Here is a 19912-nt window from a genome sequence, read left to right as displayed (position 1 = left end):
GTATACTATATATCTGCAAGCACAAATAACTGGCTATGAAATTTTTATTATAATACAAGTATGTTTTGCTGGGATTTTTCAGGATATAAATATTCCTTAACGAAGAACTAATTTACTGACCACCAGAATATATTACTACATGACCAAATAATTACAATTTGCTTTTTTACTCGCGTTGAATTTCAAGCATTTTTTTAAGATTTAAGCACTATCTGAACTATTGCATAAAATTATACTATATAAATTTATATGTTCATGGCTCATAAAGTGCTGGCTACCTGTGCAATTCGCGGTTTATGTTTTAACTTTTACTTTCTTCAGAAATATCTACACACAGAGAAGCACACAAACATTTGCTTAAAGAACTCGTTGCAAGGTCTGCAATATGAGCATGTGTTTGTGGCAGTCACCGTCGATTTCCTGACAACTACACACATTTTAAATCGCATTCGTGTACAAGAATCCTCACACACACACACACGCACACTCACGCAAATACATACAATATGCATGCACTTGGTAAAGCACTCATACGCCATGTTGATCATAAGTTGATTTTTCCTTTTATTTCAGCTTCTTTGCGCTTTCATGAATTATTCACAACATTTTCCGGGATATTTTATTTTTTAAAGTTTTCCACTCGGCAATCACGATCGCGGCATGAATAAATATTTTGTTTTTTTTTACACAATTAGTTATTGACCCGTAGAACGTGCACCATTTTTTGTCTAATTAAAAAAATATGCATTGTTGTTGCAGTGATGTTGTACTTTGTTGGAAACTATTGTAAGTATGCGTTAGAGTATGAGTATGAGTGGAGTACAAGCGTAAAACTTGTACCTGTCAAAGCATATTGCGTGTATTTTTGTTTGTGCCAATCTGCTTGTGTATGTCAAAATAAGTTTTGCTCGAACTTTTTAAGTGTCACAACCAACTTTAATGAAAACGAAGTTACTTTACTGCTTACTGATGCAGAATGCGCTGCATGATAAACAAAATTTGTTGTATTTGTAATATGTGCATACGAGGGTGAATGTAATATGAAGGGAATTTTTACATTGTCGAACATATTGGAAGGACTTGAAGTTTCTTTATGAAATGGGCAAAGGAAGATGAAGTGATCTAAGGGATTATGTGCACTTGCAAGTGAAATTTTTTTTGTGAAAAGTCATTTTATTTTAGACAAAATGGTGGAAATGCAAAAAAAAATTATTTTAATGAAAAAAAAAAAATATTTTTATGAAAAAAAAAAAATTACACTTCAGAGTGGTTTAAAAAATCTAAATTCTTACTAAAAATCGTTTTCCTTCAATTATTACCTGTCAAATACATGTAAGAAGGTCGTAAGTTCGTGTGAAAGCTGCAAGTCGTTCGATGTAGTCGTGTTGGAGAAATTTTCCTCACCTTCTCTAAGAACAGCGTTTCAAGAAAAATGCGCTTAAAGTTTTAGGAGTCGATTACACTAAGTTAGGAAATTCTTAAAATGCGCTCACATTTGTTGGACCAAATATTCTCAATTATATGGTAGTCGAAAAAGTCTTTTCGTATTTCTAATCAAACTTCATTTTATTTAATTTTTTTTACTAATAAATAAAGAAAGAAATATGTAGCATTTTGTTCGACCACTTTTTGCCATTTTTCCGATAGAGGCATTATTCAATCTGTGTATATCTAAATTTCGTAATTTCCAGAACGGAAGCGAGCGAACCATTATGGTGCCACACGAACTGATACAGCATCGTCCCCGTCTTCACTTCACAAATTTCATTAGTGGCTTGTGTGGCATTCTTGCCTGTTTTGTACAAATATTTCAAAATATAGCGAATTTCTTTATCATTTTCACTCATTTCTGAACAGCTGTAACTTTTTTTCAATTTCTCCGAATTTAAATCTTACCATTCCAACACCATATAGTATGACACAGTGTGATTGGTTGCCTGAAGATATATGACTGTAACGACATCTATTGACAAAATGCGAAACGACTTTTTCGACTACCCAATTATTAGGTTGAGTCATCAACGAAGTGTGTGGTCTGGCGTTGTCCTGGTGGAACACTACACCCTTCCTGTTGGCCAATTCTGGACGCTTCTGGTCGATCGCCTGCTTCAAGCGGTCCAGTTGTTCGCAGTAGATGGTAGAATTAAGCATTTGGCCATATGGGAGCAGCTCATAGTGGATGATTCCCTTCCAATCCCACCAAACACACAGCAAAACCTTCCTGGCCGTCAATCCCGGCTTAGCCACTGTTTGGGACGATTCACCGGCCTTCGACCACGACCGTTTTCACTTGATATTGTCGTATGTGATCCATTTTTCGTCGCCAGTCACCATCCGCTTCAAAAATGGGTCGAGTTCGTTCCATTTCAGCAGCATATCGCAGGCGTTGATTCGGTCCAGAAGGTTTTTTTGCGTCAAATCATGCGGCACCCAAACATCAAGCTTTTTTGTGTATCCAGCCTTCTGCAGATGGTTTAAAATGGTTTGGTGACTAACTCCCATCTTCTGGGCGATGTCACGAGATGCCACATGCCGGTCTAACTCGATGTTTTCCATGATTTGATCGGTATTCGTCGTCACAGGTCTTCCGCCGGCTGGCTTATCCATGGTGTCGTTTTCACCCGCTCTGAATCGTCGAAACCATTCCTCCGCAGTTCGAAGTGATAGAGTACCATTCCCCAAAACACCATTAATCTCACGGAACGTTTCTCTAGCGGATTTGCCTTTAACGAAGGAAAACTTTAAAATAGCGCGAATTTCGGCGTTAGTGAACTCCATGTTAAGCGTCGTTTTGTAGGTTATGTCAAGACCTTTCAAAGATGTATAGTATTGCCAGATACGAGCTCTGTAGCGCTTTATACATAGCCGCGAAATTAAAAAAAGACAAATATTTGACAACCTAATATCTGTTAGAGTTTAATGCACCCTCGTATAAAGTCAAATATTATAATTACTCATTCAAATCGCATAGTCTTTTAACCAGTTTCTCCAACTTTAGTGTTCGTGTTTAAGCATATAACCTTGAAGTTAGATTAGTATTTAAAGAAACTAACATTTTTCATGGAAAATACAAAAAAAATATCTATACAGGTATATAGTATACCAAATAAAGTTTTAATCAAGTGAAATCGCCGCTTTGAGCTTGAGGATAACAACATCGCTGAACTTGGTGTCTGTGTAATATATTGCCTGAATAGACTTCTAAAATTACAGACATTTTTGTCAATAGATTTCTTACAATTATTAGTTCAACTTACAATACAGTAATTACGTAATTGCTTCCTTAGCATTTAAATACTTAAAAGTAGCGCTGTGCAACCTTTTGAAGCATGTTCAATGAGAAGGGAAAAGCAAATGTCTAATGAGAAAACGAAATGTCATCGAAACAAATAACAGAACACCAAAACCGGGTTAATATTTAATGAGACAAGTAAGAAAGCGATAAGTTTGGGTGTTACGGACCATTTTATACTCTCGTAAGGATGGAAGGCGGAGAAATACTTTCAGGTGTTGGCAAAACTATAGAATAAAAGATTTTGCACGATGGATTACGATCCAATAACGCGGACTAATAGCACCTATTTTAGTTAAATATATTGACCCGATTTTACATATATGTTTTGGGCATAAGGACACAATGTCATTAGAGAGAAAGAGAGAGATTTTTTCCTAATTTATTTATGTAATGAAGTCAACCAAATGTTCGAAAATCTTTCTATTGGGTATATGGGGGCTAGTGGAAGTATTGTATAAATGTTAACCATCTTATTTCCAGATAAGGATGCTCTCTAACCTTCATTAAGATACCTCATCGATATTTTCGGTAAGAAGTCTGCCATAGGCATTGTGAACCATACGAGTATAATCCATATTTGGGAACTTGAAGTGTCATTTTGATATAACGTCAAATAGTTTTCCTTAAATGCAGTTTGTGTCCAAAATTTTATTTCGAGAAAGTCATTGGCTCTTGATTTCTAAACTGTATTGTGAAATAAGCAAAAGGAATTTGATGTATGGGAAGTAGTTGTTATACATCACATTTGGTTGACATTTGTCAAGTGAAGATAAAGGATTTAATCTAAAGATGAACGTTATCACGTCAATTGTCTAATTTTTGAGGGCGATTCTAAGCATTGAAGTCGTTACGGTAGGCATTTCCGGAATAGCTTTGAGAACCGAGGTGTATGCTGCTTGGATCCCTTCGGCCGTCTCAAAACGCTTGCCTTTCATCGACCTTTTCAGGTAAGGAAATAAAACAAAGTCCGGCGGCCCATGTTTGGGCTGTAGAGCGGCTGCAGAAGCATTGGGGTGCCAGACTTGGTTAGGTAGCTGTTCACAAGAAAGGCGATGGGAGCCTTTGATGTCAAAAAAGACAATGGGCGCCGCTTTCGCTTTGGATTTGCTCATTCATCGGCACTCCAGAAAGACCTGGTGCCACCGAAACACACCACTTGAACCTAAATCTTTTTTTTAATGTTTACTAATAGTAAATATACATCCTTTTACTACAAGAATAACAAATGCTAACAAATTAGTAAGTGGACAATCCTTTACAACCCTTTGGTGTGTGTCCATTGACAATTAGCAAGTGTGCAGAGGAATATGTTAAATTTAGTTTGATAAACAAAGATAGCTAAGTTCCGACTTTAACCGAAAAACCACTTTACGGAAATGCGAGAACTTGTGTACAAAAGTACATACATATGTGTAATTTAAGCCAAAAAAGGTACTGAAAGTCAAATCAGTGGAGCTGGATTACATGAATTAGATTACACATCACTTAAAGGGTATTTGAAGCCAGTCTATGCATCTACATACATATGAAATTTGAAACTTTTTACCAGCATAAGTGTATCATATTATACATATAAGTACTTGTATATTTTATTGCACGTATGTATGTACGTACACGTATGTATATCATACAATTTTTCACAAAATTTAACTTAACTGGAATTATGGAATTTTATTTAACTGCTCGAAATAATCCATATATTAATATTTTGTTATTTCATGCATGAAAATATTTTCCTAGAAATTTTTTCCACACGCTATGACTAATTTTTAAAATACAATGGACTACATGGTCTGGGTGCTGTCTCTTACACGTCTATGGGTGTATATTATACATAACGGGTGATTTTTTTGAGGTTAGGATTTTCATGCATTAGTATTTGACAGATCACGTGGGATTTCAGACATGGTGTCAAAGAGAAAGATGTCGCAGGTCATGCTTTGGACATTCACTCATGAATAGACTTACTAACGGAGCAACGATCGCAATCATGGAAATTTTATTACCAAAATCAGTTGTTCGGTTCTTGAATGGTGTTTCGCGACAAAATTTGTTCAGCGATGAGGCTCATTTGGTTGAATGGATAAGTAAATAAGCAAAATTGCCGCTTTGGGGTGAAGAGCAACCAGAGAGCCGTCAAGAACGGCCCATGCATCCCGAAAAATGCACGTTGGTGTGTTGCTACGACGGTTGAATCATGTGGGACCGTTATTTTTCAAAGATGCTGTGTTGGGACGCAACGTCGCAACGTTAAGGGAATGGCCGATCGCTTATCGTCGATGCTAACAACTTTTGTTGCCAAAAATGGAAGAACTGACTTGGTTGACATGTCGGTTTTCAACAGAGGGCTACATGCACACAGCTCGCGGATTCTATGGCCATTTTGAGGAGGAAACTTCGGACAACAAATTAATCAAGAAATGGACCCGCTAAGTTGGCCAACCCAAGATCATGCGATTTAACGCCGTTAGACTATTTTTTGTGGGGCTAGTCAAGTCTAAAGTCTACAGAAATAAGCAGCAACTATTCAGCTTTGGAAGACAACATTTCCGAAGAAATTCGGGGTATTCGGCCGAAATGCTCGAAAAAGTTGCCCAAAATGGACTTTCCGAATGAGACCACCTAAAGACGCAGCCGCGGTCAACATTTAAATGAAATTATCTTCAAAAAGTAAATGTCATGAACCAATCTAACGTTTCAAATAAAGAACCGATGAGATTTTGCAAATTTTATGCATTTTTTTTTTAAAAAAAGTTATCAAGCTCTTAAAAAATCACCCTTTACAAATATGTGTGAACTTATGTAGAGATATTGTTCGAAAAAATATTCGACATTGTATAATATGGCGTTGCTATCCTTATATATTTTCACATGTGTGTGGGTGTGTGTGTGTGGACTTAATATATTCATATATTATCTGCATAAATACATACACTCTGAGAAAAAAGTACTGAGCATTATTATTGTATGTGTTTGCAGCTCGAGTGATTATCTGCCTCTCCTTCCGTTGTCCGCGCAAGCAATAACTTGAGTAAAAATTGAGATATCTTAATGAAACTTTGTACATCTGTGCTTTGGCACATCGAGTGTCTTTGTAATAAGTCAGATATGAGTGACAGGCCACAGCGAAATCGCAAGAAATCGTAAAACTGATGAGCTATCAGAAAAAGGCACCCTTCAACCACTATCAGTAGAATGGGAGTTGGTCCATGTATCCTCTTGTGTTCTACTACTAGTTAGCTGGGCTTCGCGGAAGCTTGGCAAGAGCTTAGCTCGACTTGGTTTTTGGGCCAAGATTGATCGCAAGAGACCCTGCGATCTCTTTACCCTCAGTAAGGCTAGCCTCTCCCTAATTTTGGGGGGTTTTAACACGCCATTGCCTTATCGACGACCACACAGTAAGGCTGGGACTCCTACCAGATGTCATCGGCAGAAGCTGTATGGAAGAGGATGAAATGGAAACAACTCAATACTTGCTTCTAGACTGTCCCGCGTTTGGGTTGTAAAGACTCAAACACTTGATAGCGCATACTTTTGGACGTCTCACCGAACAGTTGCGTTTTGTTAATTTATAAGTTCGAACACAGAAGTATTCTTTTCTATGGCTTCACAAAGGACTACATATAGCAGTCCTCATGCGACCTTTTGATCAGCCTTTTAACCTAATCGACCTAACCCTAACTTTACAATCATTGCTAGCCCTTTCTATGGTCCATTACGAGGTTTCCTTCGAGTCAAAACAAAGGAAATTCATATATGTACATATATGTATATAATTCGTGTATTTCCGCCATTTTGGAAGCTGCTACTTCATTTCAGCATTCAGAAGTGACATTTTACTTTTGTATTACGCTCAAAGTTCGAGTGTATGATAATGTTTTGGCTATTGTTCTCGATATCGCTTCTTATTTATACGGAAAAAGTTTCATTAAAAGTTGCATTTATACTTCCAGCATAGTAAGTACAATCTGTGTGTACAATCAGTTGTTCTATTTGGCGCTCAAATAAGGGAGAAAGCCCTTGAAATCAAATCATATCGTCGCGGCCTATTTTCCACATACACCATATGCGCATTAAGAGTATGCTCCGCATTTCGTACGGTATCCGAAGACGCTGGCCTAGTGATCGCGAGCTTACACCCGCTAGACCTCTTAGCCAAAGAGCTCACATACCCTTCAAATGAGAGAGTAACACTCAGAACCCAAAAAGAGAAAGCCAGAGCAGATACGGTGAAACGCTGGCAAAAACGATTGGAAAACAGCCGAAATGGTTGCTAGACATTCGACTAATCCCCAAAATAGAACTATGACTAAATAGATCGCACGGAAAAGTAGATTTTTACCTCACACAAATTCTCAATGGACTGTTTCAAATCATATTTGATGCGATTCATACACGAAGACAACGATATATGCGATGTTCCATTGTGCGAAATATGACGAAGAAAGGCAATTTTTGAAAAACTTATTCGGGATAGACCCAACCCCAGAAAATCTAGTGTCTCAAATGGTGGAATCACTAGATAAGTGGAAAACCGTGTGCGAAGTGACAGCAAAAATTATGAAACTCCAAAGGGCTGGAGAACAACAACGTAGAAGACTACTACAAAATCCAACGAACAACCAAGACGCAACACACAACTGGATCAGACAAAAAGGGTTTGGGCCTGGCCTCAATAGCGTCGCAAACTTCGGTAAAGACCAAACTATTGAAGTTACAGCGGCTAGCCTGTGTCTCCATGACAGGTGCAATGCGCACCTGTCCAACGGCAGCACTGGAGGTTCTGCTTGAACTGACTCCGCTTCATTTGGTTATCGGTCAGGTAGCCAAACACACACTTCTGCAAATAACGGCAGAGGGGTGTCGAAAAGAGAAGGTAGTCTCGTTCCAGAGAATAGAAAAGATAAGTGGCAGCATACCATTGGCTCTCCTCCTGAGGGACAGCGCTACCAAAATGGTTAACTTCAGGAAATTTTTAAGGTCACCCTCGGCAGTAAAGACGAGTGGAACTGATGTTGAGGAATACTACGTTGAGATGGTATACCGATGGCTCGAACATGTCGGAGGAAAGCGGCGCAGTGATTGTGGGCCCACGCACTAAGCTCTCCATCCTCATGGAAGAGCTTCCTAGCATTTTCCAGGCAGAAGTTTTTGCCATAAGCCGGTGTATAGAAATAAACCTCCATCGCAACTATCGCAATGAGCGAATAGCCATTCTCAGCGATAGTCAAGCAGCGCTAAAAGCGATCTCCTCTTACGAGATCAAATCGCTACTAGTGCAGGAGTGCAGGGAAAGGCTGAACAGCCTTGCGGAACGAAACCAGGTACACCTAATCTGGGTGCCTGGTCACAGAGGTATAGCCGGTAACGAACTGGCGGATGAGCTCGCCCGCTCCGCAGCCTCTACTAAGATGGTAGGACCCGAACCCTTTACCGCCCGGAGCATCTGCTGATCGACTGCACAGCAGTCTGTAGACGCAGGATTAAGGTCCTTGGATCGATGTTTCCGGATAGGGATCGCATTGCCTCACTAGCACCCGGTAGGCAATTAAACTTCATTAATACGCTGGGGCTAAGTGAGTCAATGTGAGTCAGGAGAGATCACAATAGACCAAAGGTCGCGGTGCATTCCTCATCTTTCAATCAATCATGGGTTTGGCATTATGAGACAAACCGAGGTAGGGCCAAGTAAATGTAGCTTGTTACTGAATGCATTAGGACCATCACGTACGTATGAGTAATACTCAACTTTCCTCCGACGTAACACGGCGGTGGTACCGGGGGGAACGGTACAAGACAGTAGGAGGTTTAGTTCGGATTTAAGTTCCACACTGACATGGGGTTCAGGCTTTCGATGCTTCCTCCTCGCAAATAAATATAAAAAAATTAAAAAAAGCGTGTCATTTTAATGTTTGGGAAATAATGGTAAAGTAATGTATCCAATTGATATAGTAATCTGAATTGGACTACAAGACAGTTTGCGAGAGCCTTATAATTTTAGCATAATTTTTTTCTCTGAGTGTACATAGTCAAACACATATGCAAATATGAATAATATTATTTCTCGTTTACCAATCGATTTTAAAATATTTAATGCAATCAAAAGCACGTGTGAGTACAGCTCAAACGTGAGTAAGTAAATAAAAAATAATTAATAACATTGACAATTTTCACGAATTTCGCGAATTTCATTTTGCACGAGTATGTGTGTGGATTGTAGTATATGAAGGTTCATCGCTTTAATCACATATAAATATTTGAGTAAGGATTACGTCGTTAAAGTGGATATACACGTACATATTTACTTTTGTAAGTGCTTGTTTCGGTTCATACAGGCTCGAAGCGATGTACAGTACATACACGTATGTGTATGTGTACAAGTGTGAGTAGTATGTTTACATAACATTGTAAATACATATGTATGTGTGCATGATTTTGTTATATAATATTTGGGCGTGTATATCAGATTTCGACTTTAACAAATCACTTTCAGCGGCGCACAAATCTACATACTAACTGTCATCCGTTCTATTGCATAATGCACGTTACATAACAAATGTCGAACATAAATGTTAATAACGGCAGTGCAGCGGCAAAACAAAAACAAACGCCATCATTCGTTAAAGCCAAAGCAATTAAAAATGAAATTGACCATAGCAAACGTGATGAAACGCGAAAGACGCGTTATAAATTCACAGCGCGGCACAGTGGTCCGACATTACAGCCGAAGTGATTAGCGTACGAAAGTCACGAGAGGCGTGAAATGGGCGCTGAATTCGCATTTTTTCTCAATACTAAAATTTTAATGGAAGTTTCTTCGCAAACTGGGCATATTTTCAGTTATAAAATCATACGAGGTTTGACAATTAAGTAATGAGACTGATTTTATTGCCGCGCTTGTGGTAAACCTGTGACCTTAAAATTCCCTTTTTCTTTTTCCAGCATTCCTCCCCTCTCTATTAATATATGTATCATCGCTCTAACTTATTTAGTTCGCCAGCTGCGTCAAGTTGAGTAGGCATGTGTTTGTAGTGTTCGTCACGAAAATGGAAAAACGAAATCAAGAGCAACGCGACGCGCCAGATTGGGCGAAACAGCTTCGGAAATGTACGCTAAAATTGTAAGAGTATACGGTGATAGTGCTCTTAATCGTGCCCAGGCTCACAATGGTTGTTTCTCCGCGCGCCCCCCGCCCGAAAAAAGCTCGCATGAGCAAGTCGAAGGTGAAAACGATGATTATTGCCTTTTTTGATAGCCGTGGAATCGTCCACAAAGAATTCGTTCCACCGGGGAAAACTGTCAATTAAGTCTACTGTTACCAAGTACTCGAAAGATTGCGAAAACGAGTCAACAGGGTGCGCTCGGACATCGCTCGTGACTGGATTCTTTATCACGTCAACGCGCCGTGCCACACCGCCCTCAGCGTGTCCCAGTATTTGGCCTCTAAAGGGATCGCCGTGTTGCAACGGCCACCTTATTCGCCCGACATGTCACCCTGCGACTTCTTTTTGCTTCCTAAAATAAAATCGGGGGTCAAAGCAACCCATTTTGAGTCGATTACGGACATTCAGGCGGCCGTCACGAGGGTACTCGCGGACATCCCAATCGAAGCGTTCCAGAAATGTTACGAAGCTTGGAAAACGCACTGGAATCGCTGTATAGCTGCCCAAGGGGTCTACTTTGAAGGGGATGGCAGAGTTGTAGAATAATTTTACAGTTTTTATGGAATCAGTCTCATTACTTAATTGTCATACCTCGTATATGCGAACTAATTAGTCTTTGAGATATCTATCTGAAAGTTTGCACACGTCTTTTTCTCCCCAAAAAACTGACAATTTGCTTATAAGCAACTTCTATTTATGTTTGACATCATTTAAAAAGTCCTTTGGGGCTGAAAGGGATAAACAGATCACTCAAACAGAAGTCTGTTAAAATTTATCTCATTTAAATAGCTTTTGAAATATTTTATGTATTGAAAAAGAAAAATGAAATAAAAAAAATTAGTTTTTTATTTCATGCTTACATTTATTAAAAACATTCTGCATATTAATTATTTTTTATAAATAGTGCCATTTTGTCCAATATATCTCCCATTAGTATAGTATCTTACATAATTGATTTTCTTGATAAAAATCACTTTTTCGAAAACTTTGTTAATGGTGTCAAGAACTTGTTTTTTGGTCTTCATAACCCTTTCTACCAGCGCCTAACTTCTTTTGAAGGGTCTGAGCTCCGGGCAGTTAGGTGGATTTGCAAATCTTGGCACAAAAGCTATGTTGTTCTTGTCATTCAAAATTTTCGAAGAAAACAAGGTGATGCCGTTTGGCTTGATATTTTGCTGGGCTGTTGGAGTTTCTGTCTTGAACTTTGTAAGATTAAAGCTCTTCCTCCTTTTTAGCTTTTCAGATAAAAAGTTCGATACACTGTATTTTTTCCGCTACTTTTCTCCCCGACATATTGGATTGTTTTGTAAAAAGAACTGTTAATAGTGTCACGGTTCTTAAAACGTCAGGGTTTTTAAAACCTTTCTTTCTACCACTTCCCTGTTTCCAATTGCAAGTCAGGTCTTTGACAACATTTCAACAACACGCGACACGGTATTCCTGGAAACATTTGCTTTTCTAGCAGTTGTTTTCATAGTCCAATTCGGTTTTCCGTTATAAAAAAGACGAATAATTTGCGTGCACTTCTAGTTGACTACTAATTTTAAAAGCAATTTTATGTTTTTTTTTATTGAAAGGTTTGTATCACAATCAAGGTTAATTACCGCATGGTCAGAGTCTTCAAAGTAAGAAATATTTCGAGTAAGAGATCAAAAACTGTATGAAGGTAATGTCTTGTTTTGGGCTTGCCAAATCTATCTTCGAAGAGATATTAACAAAGTGTTCAGTTTTGGAAAAGATGAGTGAAATTTGATTGATATCTGCCATCGACTACAAACGCGTTTTATGAATTGGCGAAACTTAGAATTTTGAAGTCTATGAATTTTGAAAGAATGGAGAAAGAACCTGTTGTTTATACGGGTTAAAAAAGGCTGTTTCATCTGTAAATAAATTCAACACGACCTTTTTAATACTTGGAAACAAAGCCGATGTGATCACAACAACATTTTAGAGCCTGTCAAAAGTTATATCAGACACTGAATCAATGAAAAATTCGTAAATATTTGGAGGAAGGGCTATTCCTGTTTTAAATGAAAAATTATTTATTATAGTGCTCACAATTTTAATTAAAATGGCTTAAACAATTGAATCCTAAACAGGGTATACTAAGTATGTCACGAAGTTTCAACAACTAGAAGGAAATGCCGGAGACTCTAGAAAAAATATATATATGTATATCAAAGTAGAGGTACTTGAAGAAAAATTCGGTTCGGTTCTCGATATCGCTCACCATTGATGATTATGGCGGTTCCTTCTTCATTTTCGAAGAAAAATGGGCCGCTGATTCCACCAGACTAAAATACGCACCATACAGTGATTCGTGCTGGGTGCATTGGCTTCTCGACGATTACGTGCGGGTTTTCTGTGCCCCAAATGCGACAATTCTGCTTGTTAACGTAACCATCGAGGTGGAAATGAGCCTCGTCCGAAAAGATGATTTTTCGGTAAAATTGACCATCCTCGGTCAAACGATCTTCTGCCCAATCTGCGAACTGTAGACGGCTTTTTTCTAGTGAATAGCGACCCATTTCGTAAATTTTAGACTTTTTACTGAATATCTGTTACTTTCCGAATGGTATTTGACGTTTCCAATGTCGAAATATAGATAATTCAAATTTAAAACGTTAGATGACCCACCCTATAAAATTTGTAAAAAATGTGTTTCGCGCGCTTCGCTTAACTTACGGTCAACATAATCGGCCTGATGAGCCTACTATTTGCAACACCATCACCTATCTTGAGATCAAGCATTAATTATTGGATAATATTCGACCGAATAGACCACGTTCAGCACGCAGTGTAGAAAATATAGCAGGCGTAGCTGAGAGTGTACACGAAGACCGTGGAGAATCGTTTCGGCGCCGTTCGCAGCAACTCGGATTGACGCATGAAATGACTTGGCGAATGAAGCGATTCAAGAGCTGTCATTTTATTCAGAAAAAAACAACGGTTTAGTGTGATTTGTGGGCGATATCGGAACTCTATAGCTAATATATGATTTTGAACTGAACTATGAGAATCAATTTCTTGCATGGGAAACTTTTTTATTTGACAAGATATTTCCATAAAACTTTGCTTGCATTATTGTTTAAAGTAACGCTACATACTCCGAGCAATTTTTTTAGAACGGACCTTAAAAACATAAAGCTTCCAGACAAACCGATCGATCAAAACCAAGTTATTCTATGGAATTTTTTTTATTTGTGTAGAATATTATTACTTCGGTCCAAACCAAAGTTAAACGAAGTTAACATTTTTATTTTTTTTCTTCAGTAGTTTAAGCGCATATTCTCCTTTGATCAAATATAAGTCGGATTGCGTTTTAATACTTTAGCGACGTTGTGATGAAGCTTACACCGGTCAAGAATATGATTGTCCAAGAAACATCACCGCAAAACTGAAATTCTGAAAGCTTAACGAATTTTTCGAAGCGTGCATGTAACGTCTATGGAGAGTCAGTATAGATTTATTTGATCTTGGACTTCGATTTATGAGTGTCAAAGCACTGAACGCATTTTAGGTATGTATAAGTTTGTCACAAGTATAAATCAGTCGCTTGTAATTAGCTTGGAGCTTGTATTTCTTTGCATAAGCATATCCACATATAAGTAAGTAAGTTCTTGAACCTTACACAAGTTTGTTTTGTAAATAATTAAGCTGCTGAAATGACAACAAATGTGCCACCACGTGACCATTCATTTAATCAATTTATATTAAGAGCATATCAGCAGCAAATACTCGTGGTAGCTGGACTCAGATGATCACACAAACATACATACATATATGCAAACATATTTGTTCTCACACACACACGCATAAATACCTATTACAAACACAACCACAATTAATTTTCAGTGGAAATGGCGCGTCTGCGACCACTGTGCATGCCACCCCCGGTCACAAACGATCTGCCATGCTTACGTGACCATACATATACATATACATACATACATATACTCGTATATCCATAGAGCGTTGGATGTGCAAACAAACAAGCGCAAATACAAATACTTTAAGAATACAAGAGAAAGCGAACGTAACATCGTTAATGGCCACAGTTATAGGAGCAAAATCACAATGTACGCGCACATATACATATGCATGGCATGTTGGTGAGAGAAGGCAGGGAAGGAAACTGGTAAAAAAAAACGGTTACAACGTAACAAAACGTAGCAACAAAAGCAATTAACTTGTTTACTTTAGTAGAGGGAAGAGGGAAGTCTCATTTATTTAACTTAGTTAATTGCTTCATCATGAAGAACCTGGCACAGTTCGTTGACAGCGCCACAAGCGTAACGGTGTTTATGGGCGAGCACACGCCTACACACACACACACGCGCGCATACCTATAAATATATGTATGTATGTATGCATACAATATGCATAAGAACACACCTACATACATACGTTTTATATTGAATGCTCCAAGCAGCAATTTTAATTGTGCCGAAGTGCGAGCTAAACGCAATTTTCCGCGCCCCGTTACCGCCCAATAGCAATGTGGTCAGTGGAAATTGTTAGAAGACGTTGAGTTAAATTTGAAAAATTACAATCTGTTTTTCACATACATATACACGCACACTGAGAGATATTGAGGGAAGTCGAAAAGAAAGGATTACACAATTATGCTTGTAGATAGGCTTGCAAGGATATACTTGTACGTATGTAGGTATGTCTGCAAGCACTTAAAAACTCCAATGACGAGGGCAATCTAATAAGTACATGGTAGATTGACGAAGAAGCACGAAAATTGTGGAAAAATGACAGTTTATTTCTAAGCATAAACCTATTTTAACTCAATACGTTTGATTGAGGGATGCTCTTTTTTCCGGTTGGCTGACGGATGCTGATTTTTTAACCTCCATGAAGATTACATTTTTTAATGGTCGGAAAAGTAAGCCTCCATGAGGCGATAAGCTCGACGCATATTTATACCCGGCGAGTGGATTTTTTATCTTGTTGGCGAAAGGTGTGTGCTGATGCGATGTCATGGCACGGTTTCTTTCGTTGTACTAAAGAATATTGCGTTTGTTTTTCGGCTCCATACGGAGCTAACTCATGTTGTTGGGAGGTAAAGAAGCCAAGAGAGGTATGGCGTGAGCACCATTGATGTATATAAGAAAACTGTGACGATCACCTTTCCTACCGATAGGACAATTTTTGTCTCCTTCAAAGTACGAAGCACGATGTACTTTTTTGGACTGCCCTTTGGTCTCTGGTGTGCACCAGTGGATTCATGTTTTGTTGTTAGTCACGAAGCAATACAGAAAAATTCCTTTGCATTGCGATTAAAAAGCATGAAACCGTTGTTTCAAAGAAGCGCATCTTGTCTAGATTGAACAAAGGTACTACCCATTTCACAGACACTTTTCTTATGCCTAATATTTCATGCAGTATATGATCCATGAGGTTTTGAAATGCTTGTGAGAGTTTCTAATTTTCTGGTGTATACCAGAGGATCTATGCCACGTCCAAAGTGAGCAAGCGTGGCACCCATCGCACCGACAGAAGGATATGTCCCAAAAGGTCACGACGTAGACTACTATATGTAGTCCATAGAAAATAAGAACTCCTGTTACGAACTTATACATTAGCATAACGCTTAGTAGGCAATACAAATTTGTACAGGTGTTTAATTTCTATTCTCATCAACTCAGTGCGACATCTGAAAATATGCGTTCCCAAGTACCGACGGTGGATCCAGCGTTGGTCAAGCTTCCGCGAAGCCAAGCTAACTAGTAGTAGAACACAAGAAGATACGAGAGCACCGCTCCCATTCTACCGATAGCGGTTCTAGGGTGTCTTTTTTTTACCTCATCAACTGTACAGTTTCCTGCGGCGTGGCCTGCCACCCATACGTGTCAGATCACAAAGTCAATCGATGCTATTGATATCGAGACTAAGTATTCTTTGATCAGCCCTTAACGCACTATTAAAGAGTTCAGAGCTAGTAACGCCGCGCTGCTATCTGAGTGGATGGTCACTTCGCTGAAGGAAGCTGCACTCCGTTGCTGTAAATCTACTGCTATCTTTATGGCTGCAACCCCGGCTTGGAAGACATTGCAATAGTCAGGAAGTCTGAAACTAGAGTTGATCGAGTTACTGTCAGAAAGTAAATCCGTCTACCAACATTCATTCCCCCCCAAGCTTTGACCCATCCTTGAAGAAGCTCACTGCCCCTCTTCTCTAAAGGTTTCTTTCCACCCACAACTCCCTCGCCGGTATATGGGTAGAAAAGTAGCCGCCAGAGTTCGGTTTGGCGACTATATGATCCAAGCGATCCGGTATGAAATCAAAGTGAGCGAAGATTTTCGAATGTTCAGAAATCTTTTAAGAATCCAGATTCTCTAAGTCTAATAGCCACTTTCGCGGCCATACACCTTCCGACGATGTTCACGGGCATTATGTTCAAAATGGTGTTAGGTGTCATAGTTAGAGTGGACCTTAGTGCACCACACATGCTGATAAGCACCGCCCGTTAAACGCTCCCGAGTTTCTTTGTAATTGTGGTAATTTCTAGAACCTTGCACCACATTTAGACTCCATAGAATGTAATGGGTTTGACTATGGCGTCGTAGAGCCTGAGGACCACTTGCGGTGAGAGACCCCACCTTTTGCCAATGGCTCCTCTACAGTAATGCAAGACAATCGATGCCTGTTTTGCTTCCTTTTCGATATTCGCCTTCCATGACAACTTCCTATCCAGGATGAGCCCCAAATATTTCACTGTATCCGCTGGTTGCAGACGGATGTAGCCCATTGTATCTTCTAGTGATTAAAACCATCTCGGTTTTATTTGGGTTGATGGCGAGACTGTTTACGACTGTCCAATTTGTTACGACGCTGAGATACCCCTGCGTCAATTCGTAAACGGTACTCAGGAACTTTCCTTTGACCATAAGCGCTACATCGTCTGCGTAGACAAGTCAGCCACGATCTTCAAGCTTTTTAAGCAGGTCGTTTACGAAAAGGATCCATAGAAGAGGAAAGAGGTAGTGTGGTTCTCCTACTCACATTTCGTCGAGCACGTGAGTTTCCCTATTCCGATTCAATCACTTAGTCGCACAGAATACTGAAAATGTGGTGTTTAAGGTATCTTAGTCATCTAGGTCACTTTCAATATCCGGCTCGACAATACGATATCGTGAGTTTTTGTTATGTTATGGTTAGTGTTAGTAGTTTTCATCCTACCTCGTGATATCTGAGTGTAGCTCATCTAAAAACGACATACGACCACATTAATACTTTTTAAAACATTTTGAACCGTCGTCACCGAAAGAGAATTCTTGTGAATATCAGCGCTCTTTTATTTTACTGGGCGTATTCACTTTCAAAAACAAGATTTTGAACACCAGCCATGCTTTGAGTCCATTGTTTTTTAAAGCATCAGACACGCCAATTTCCATACTAGGCCAAAAAGTACCTTTGGGACCATTTCAGCTGAAATTTCGTCTAAGAGAAAGCATGTTTCTTGTAATATTGACGAACGCCGACCGGCAGTGAGACTACGGACTTATCGGATCGCCCTCGTACTTACTATATTTGTATGAAAGAGCACAAGGACTTTGTGGCTGCCACAATTTGCATACACAAACAGTCCAAAAAGCGGTTGTAAAATCGAATAAATCAAATTTCTGCTACACACAGGCAAACATGTTGTAAATAAATAAAGATACAAACATATTTCAAATATAATAAATCGCTTATTGAGTGATTGAACTTACGATTAGCTGTTGTGAAGAACGGCAGCGGCAGAGCGGAGAGCAGGCAGAAGGCGAAACAAGCCATGCGCGATATGTAGGACGTGGTGCCGACTTTGGAGGACGTCCAACTGCCGTGAGCGCTTGATAGCTTGCCTTTTACAGCCATTTTATTAACAAATATGATAGTATGAGAGTAGTTTGCTGGCTGCGTTACCGTTATACCGTGTCCTTATGTTTGCAAGTATATATGTGCGGGTGCGTTTTGTAGCCTTTGGTTATGCCAGCAAAGGGTGAAGCCGGTGTCGGAAGCACATTGAGCAATTGATTGGACCTTCTTCAGTAGTATTTGCCGTCGCACGGTATCCAAGAACTAAGAAAAACAATGAGAAGACGTAGACTTAGTTATAAACGCACTGAAAAGCAAACAATTAATAATGCAAATGCTTTCGTTATAACGGAAAGAAAAAGTTTACAATTATTTGTCAGTTGAAGTTTTTGGTGTTCTGTTTCTTTGTTTCAATAAAATATTACACAAAAAACAAAGCTGTATGTGTGTGTGTGTGTGAAAGCTGAAGTGAAATGGTACAGACTGTGATGTGGTTTCTGTTGGTGCGCACATCCGCCAGCTTAGTTTGCGTCCCCTCAAGGGCATTTGGAAAGTGGAATATGTCGCCGTTCACTTTAGGGGTTAGCAAGTGATGTGTTAATTCCCAAGCAACTAACATCAAAAGAAAACTGCGTACCGCGAAATCGTTAAAAATGAATTCGTCAAACGACCCAACGTGGCTATGCCTTTAAAGCGGGGATTTTTTCGTTTAATCAGCGCTACAAATGTGCGTGAAATTAAAGAAAATTTTGCTGAACCTAATAAAATTGCTCCACTTTTCCTGAAAAATAAATGTTCATGTTTATAATTGGAGAACCAAGTCTTTCCTTAAGAAAATAACGGAGGTACTTTTAGCTTACGATACAGAAATTAGATTAGAACCAAGAATGACAGGCACTAGTTTACGACGCACAACATAAAAAGCGAAACTAATTGTCAGGCTTTCAAATCAATTGTAAATATGCTTATCTCTCCTATTCTTAATGACGTTACAGTGTATTGTATTTTTGCTTAAGCAATCAGTGGAAGGATAAACCTGCAATCTTTGAATTTTATTAATTAATATATTTTTTATAGTGATATGTGATACATAAACTCAACCAAATTTTAATTTAACATTAATATATTAGATGAAGGAAGGAAAAGTCACAGGAATATATGTATGTATGTATATAAGGTTTATATCAAGACCTTACCGACCAACCGATCTGAGGCTTGAACAAATAAAATCCGATTGCGACTACTTTTGGAGATAACATAACTTAAAGGAACTATGTACATCGTTTGTCTGGCTGAAAGTAAGAGGACTGAATTTCTTCCGTCGCGACTGTACTTCGGAGCAAGGGCGCACCGACTGGATTTGTAGGGCCTGGAAGAAGTCACCGAAAAAGACCGAAAGAATGAGCGAGTCCAAAGCGAAAACGATGCTCATTGTGTTTTTTGACATCAAAGGCCTCGTCTACCATGAATTTGTATCTCCTGGCCAAACCGTCAACGCCAAGTTTTACGTGGAAGCCCTCACGAGATACTCAAGAAGACATCGCAGCCGAATGGAAGTTGCACCACGACAACGCCCTGGCTCACACCGCCTCTCTTGTGAGATGCTATCTAACCAAGGCTTGTATCCCAACGCTTCCGCAGCCGC

At 39.1% G+C, this 19912-nt stretch overlaps 1 protein-coding gene across 1 annotated transcript in view; it reads right to left on the bottom strand.

Moving 5' to 3' along the window:
- LOC105225692 (tyramine beta-hydroxylase) overlaps window positions 1–19912 on the bottom strand; it is a 54818-nt gene that overhangs the window by 12384 nt on the left and 22522 nt on the right. Inside the window, exon 2 of the mRNA XM_049461791.1 lies at window positions 18183–18531. Coding sequence (XP_049317748.1) covers window positions 18183–18327 — 145 coding nt within the window. The 5' untranslated portion in view covers window positions 18328–18531. The remainder of the gene's footprint in view (window positions 1–18182; window positions 18532–19912) is intronic.

Source organism: Bactrocera dorsalis, chromosome 1 (assembly GCF_023373825.1).
Source record: "Bactrocera dorsalis isolate Fly_Bdor chromosome 1, ASM2337382v1, whole genome shotgun sequence".
Classification (NCBI taxonomy): domain Eukaryota; kingdom Metazoa; phylum Arthropoda; class Insecta; order Diptera; family Tephritidae; genus Bactrocera; species Bactrocera dorsalis.
The sequence above is the reverse complement of the archived record's forward strand: the minus strand, read 5'-3'. Positions and strand labels throughout refer to the sequence as shown.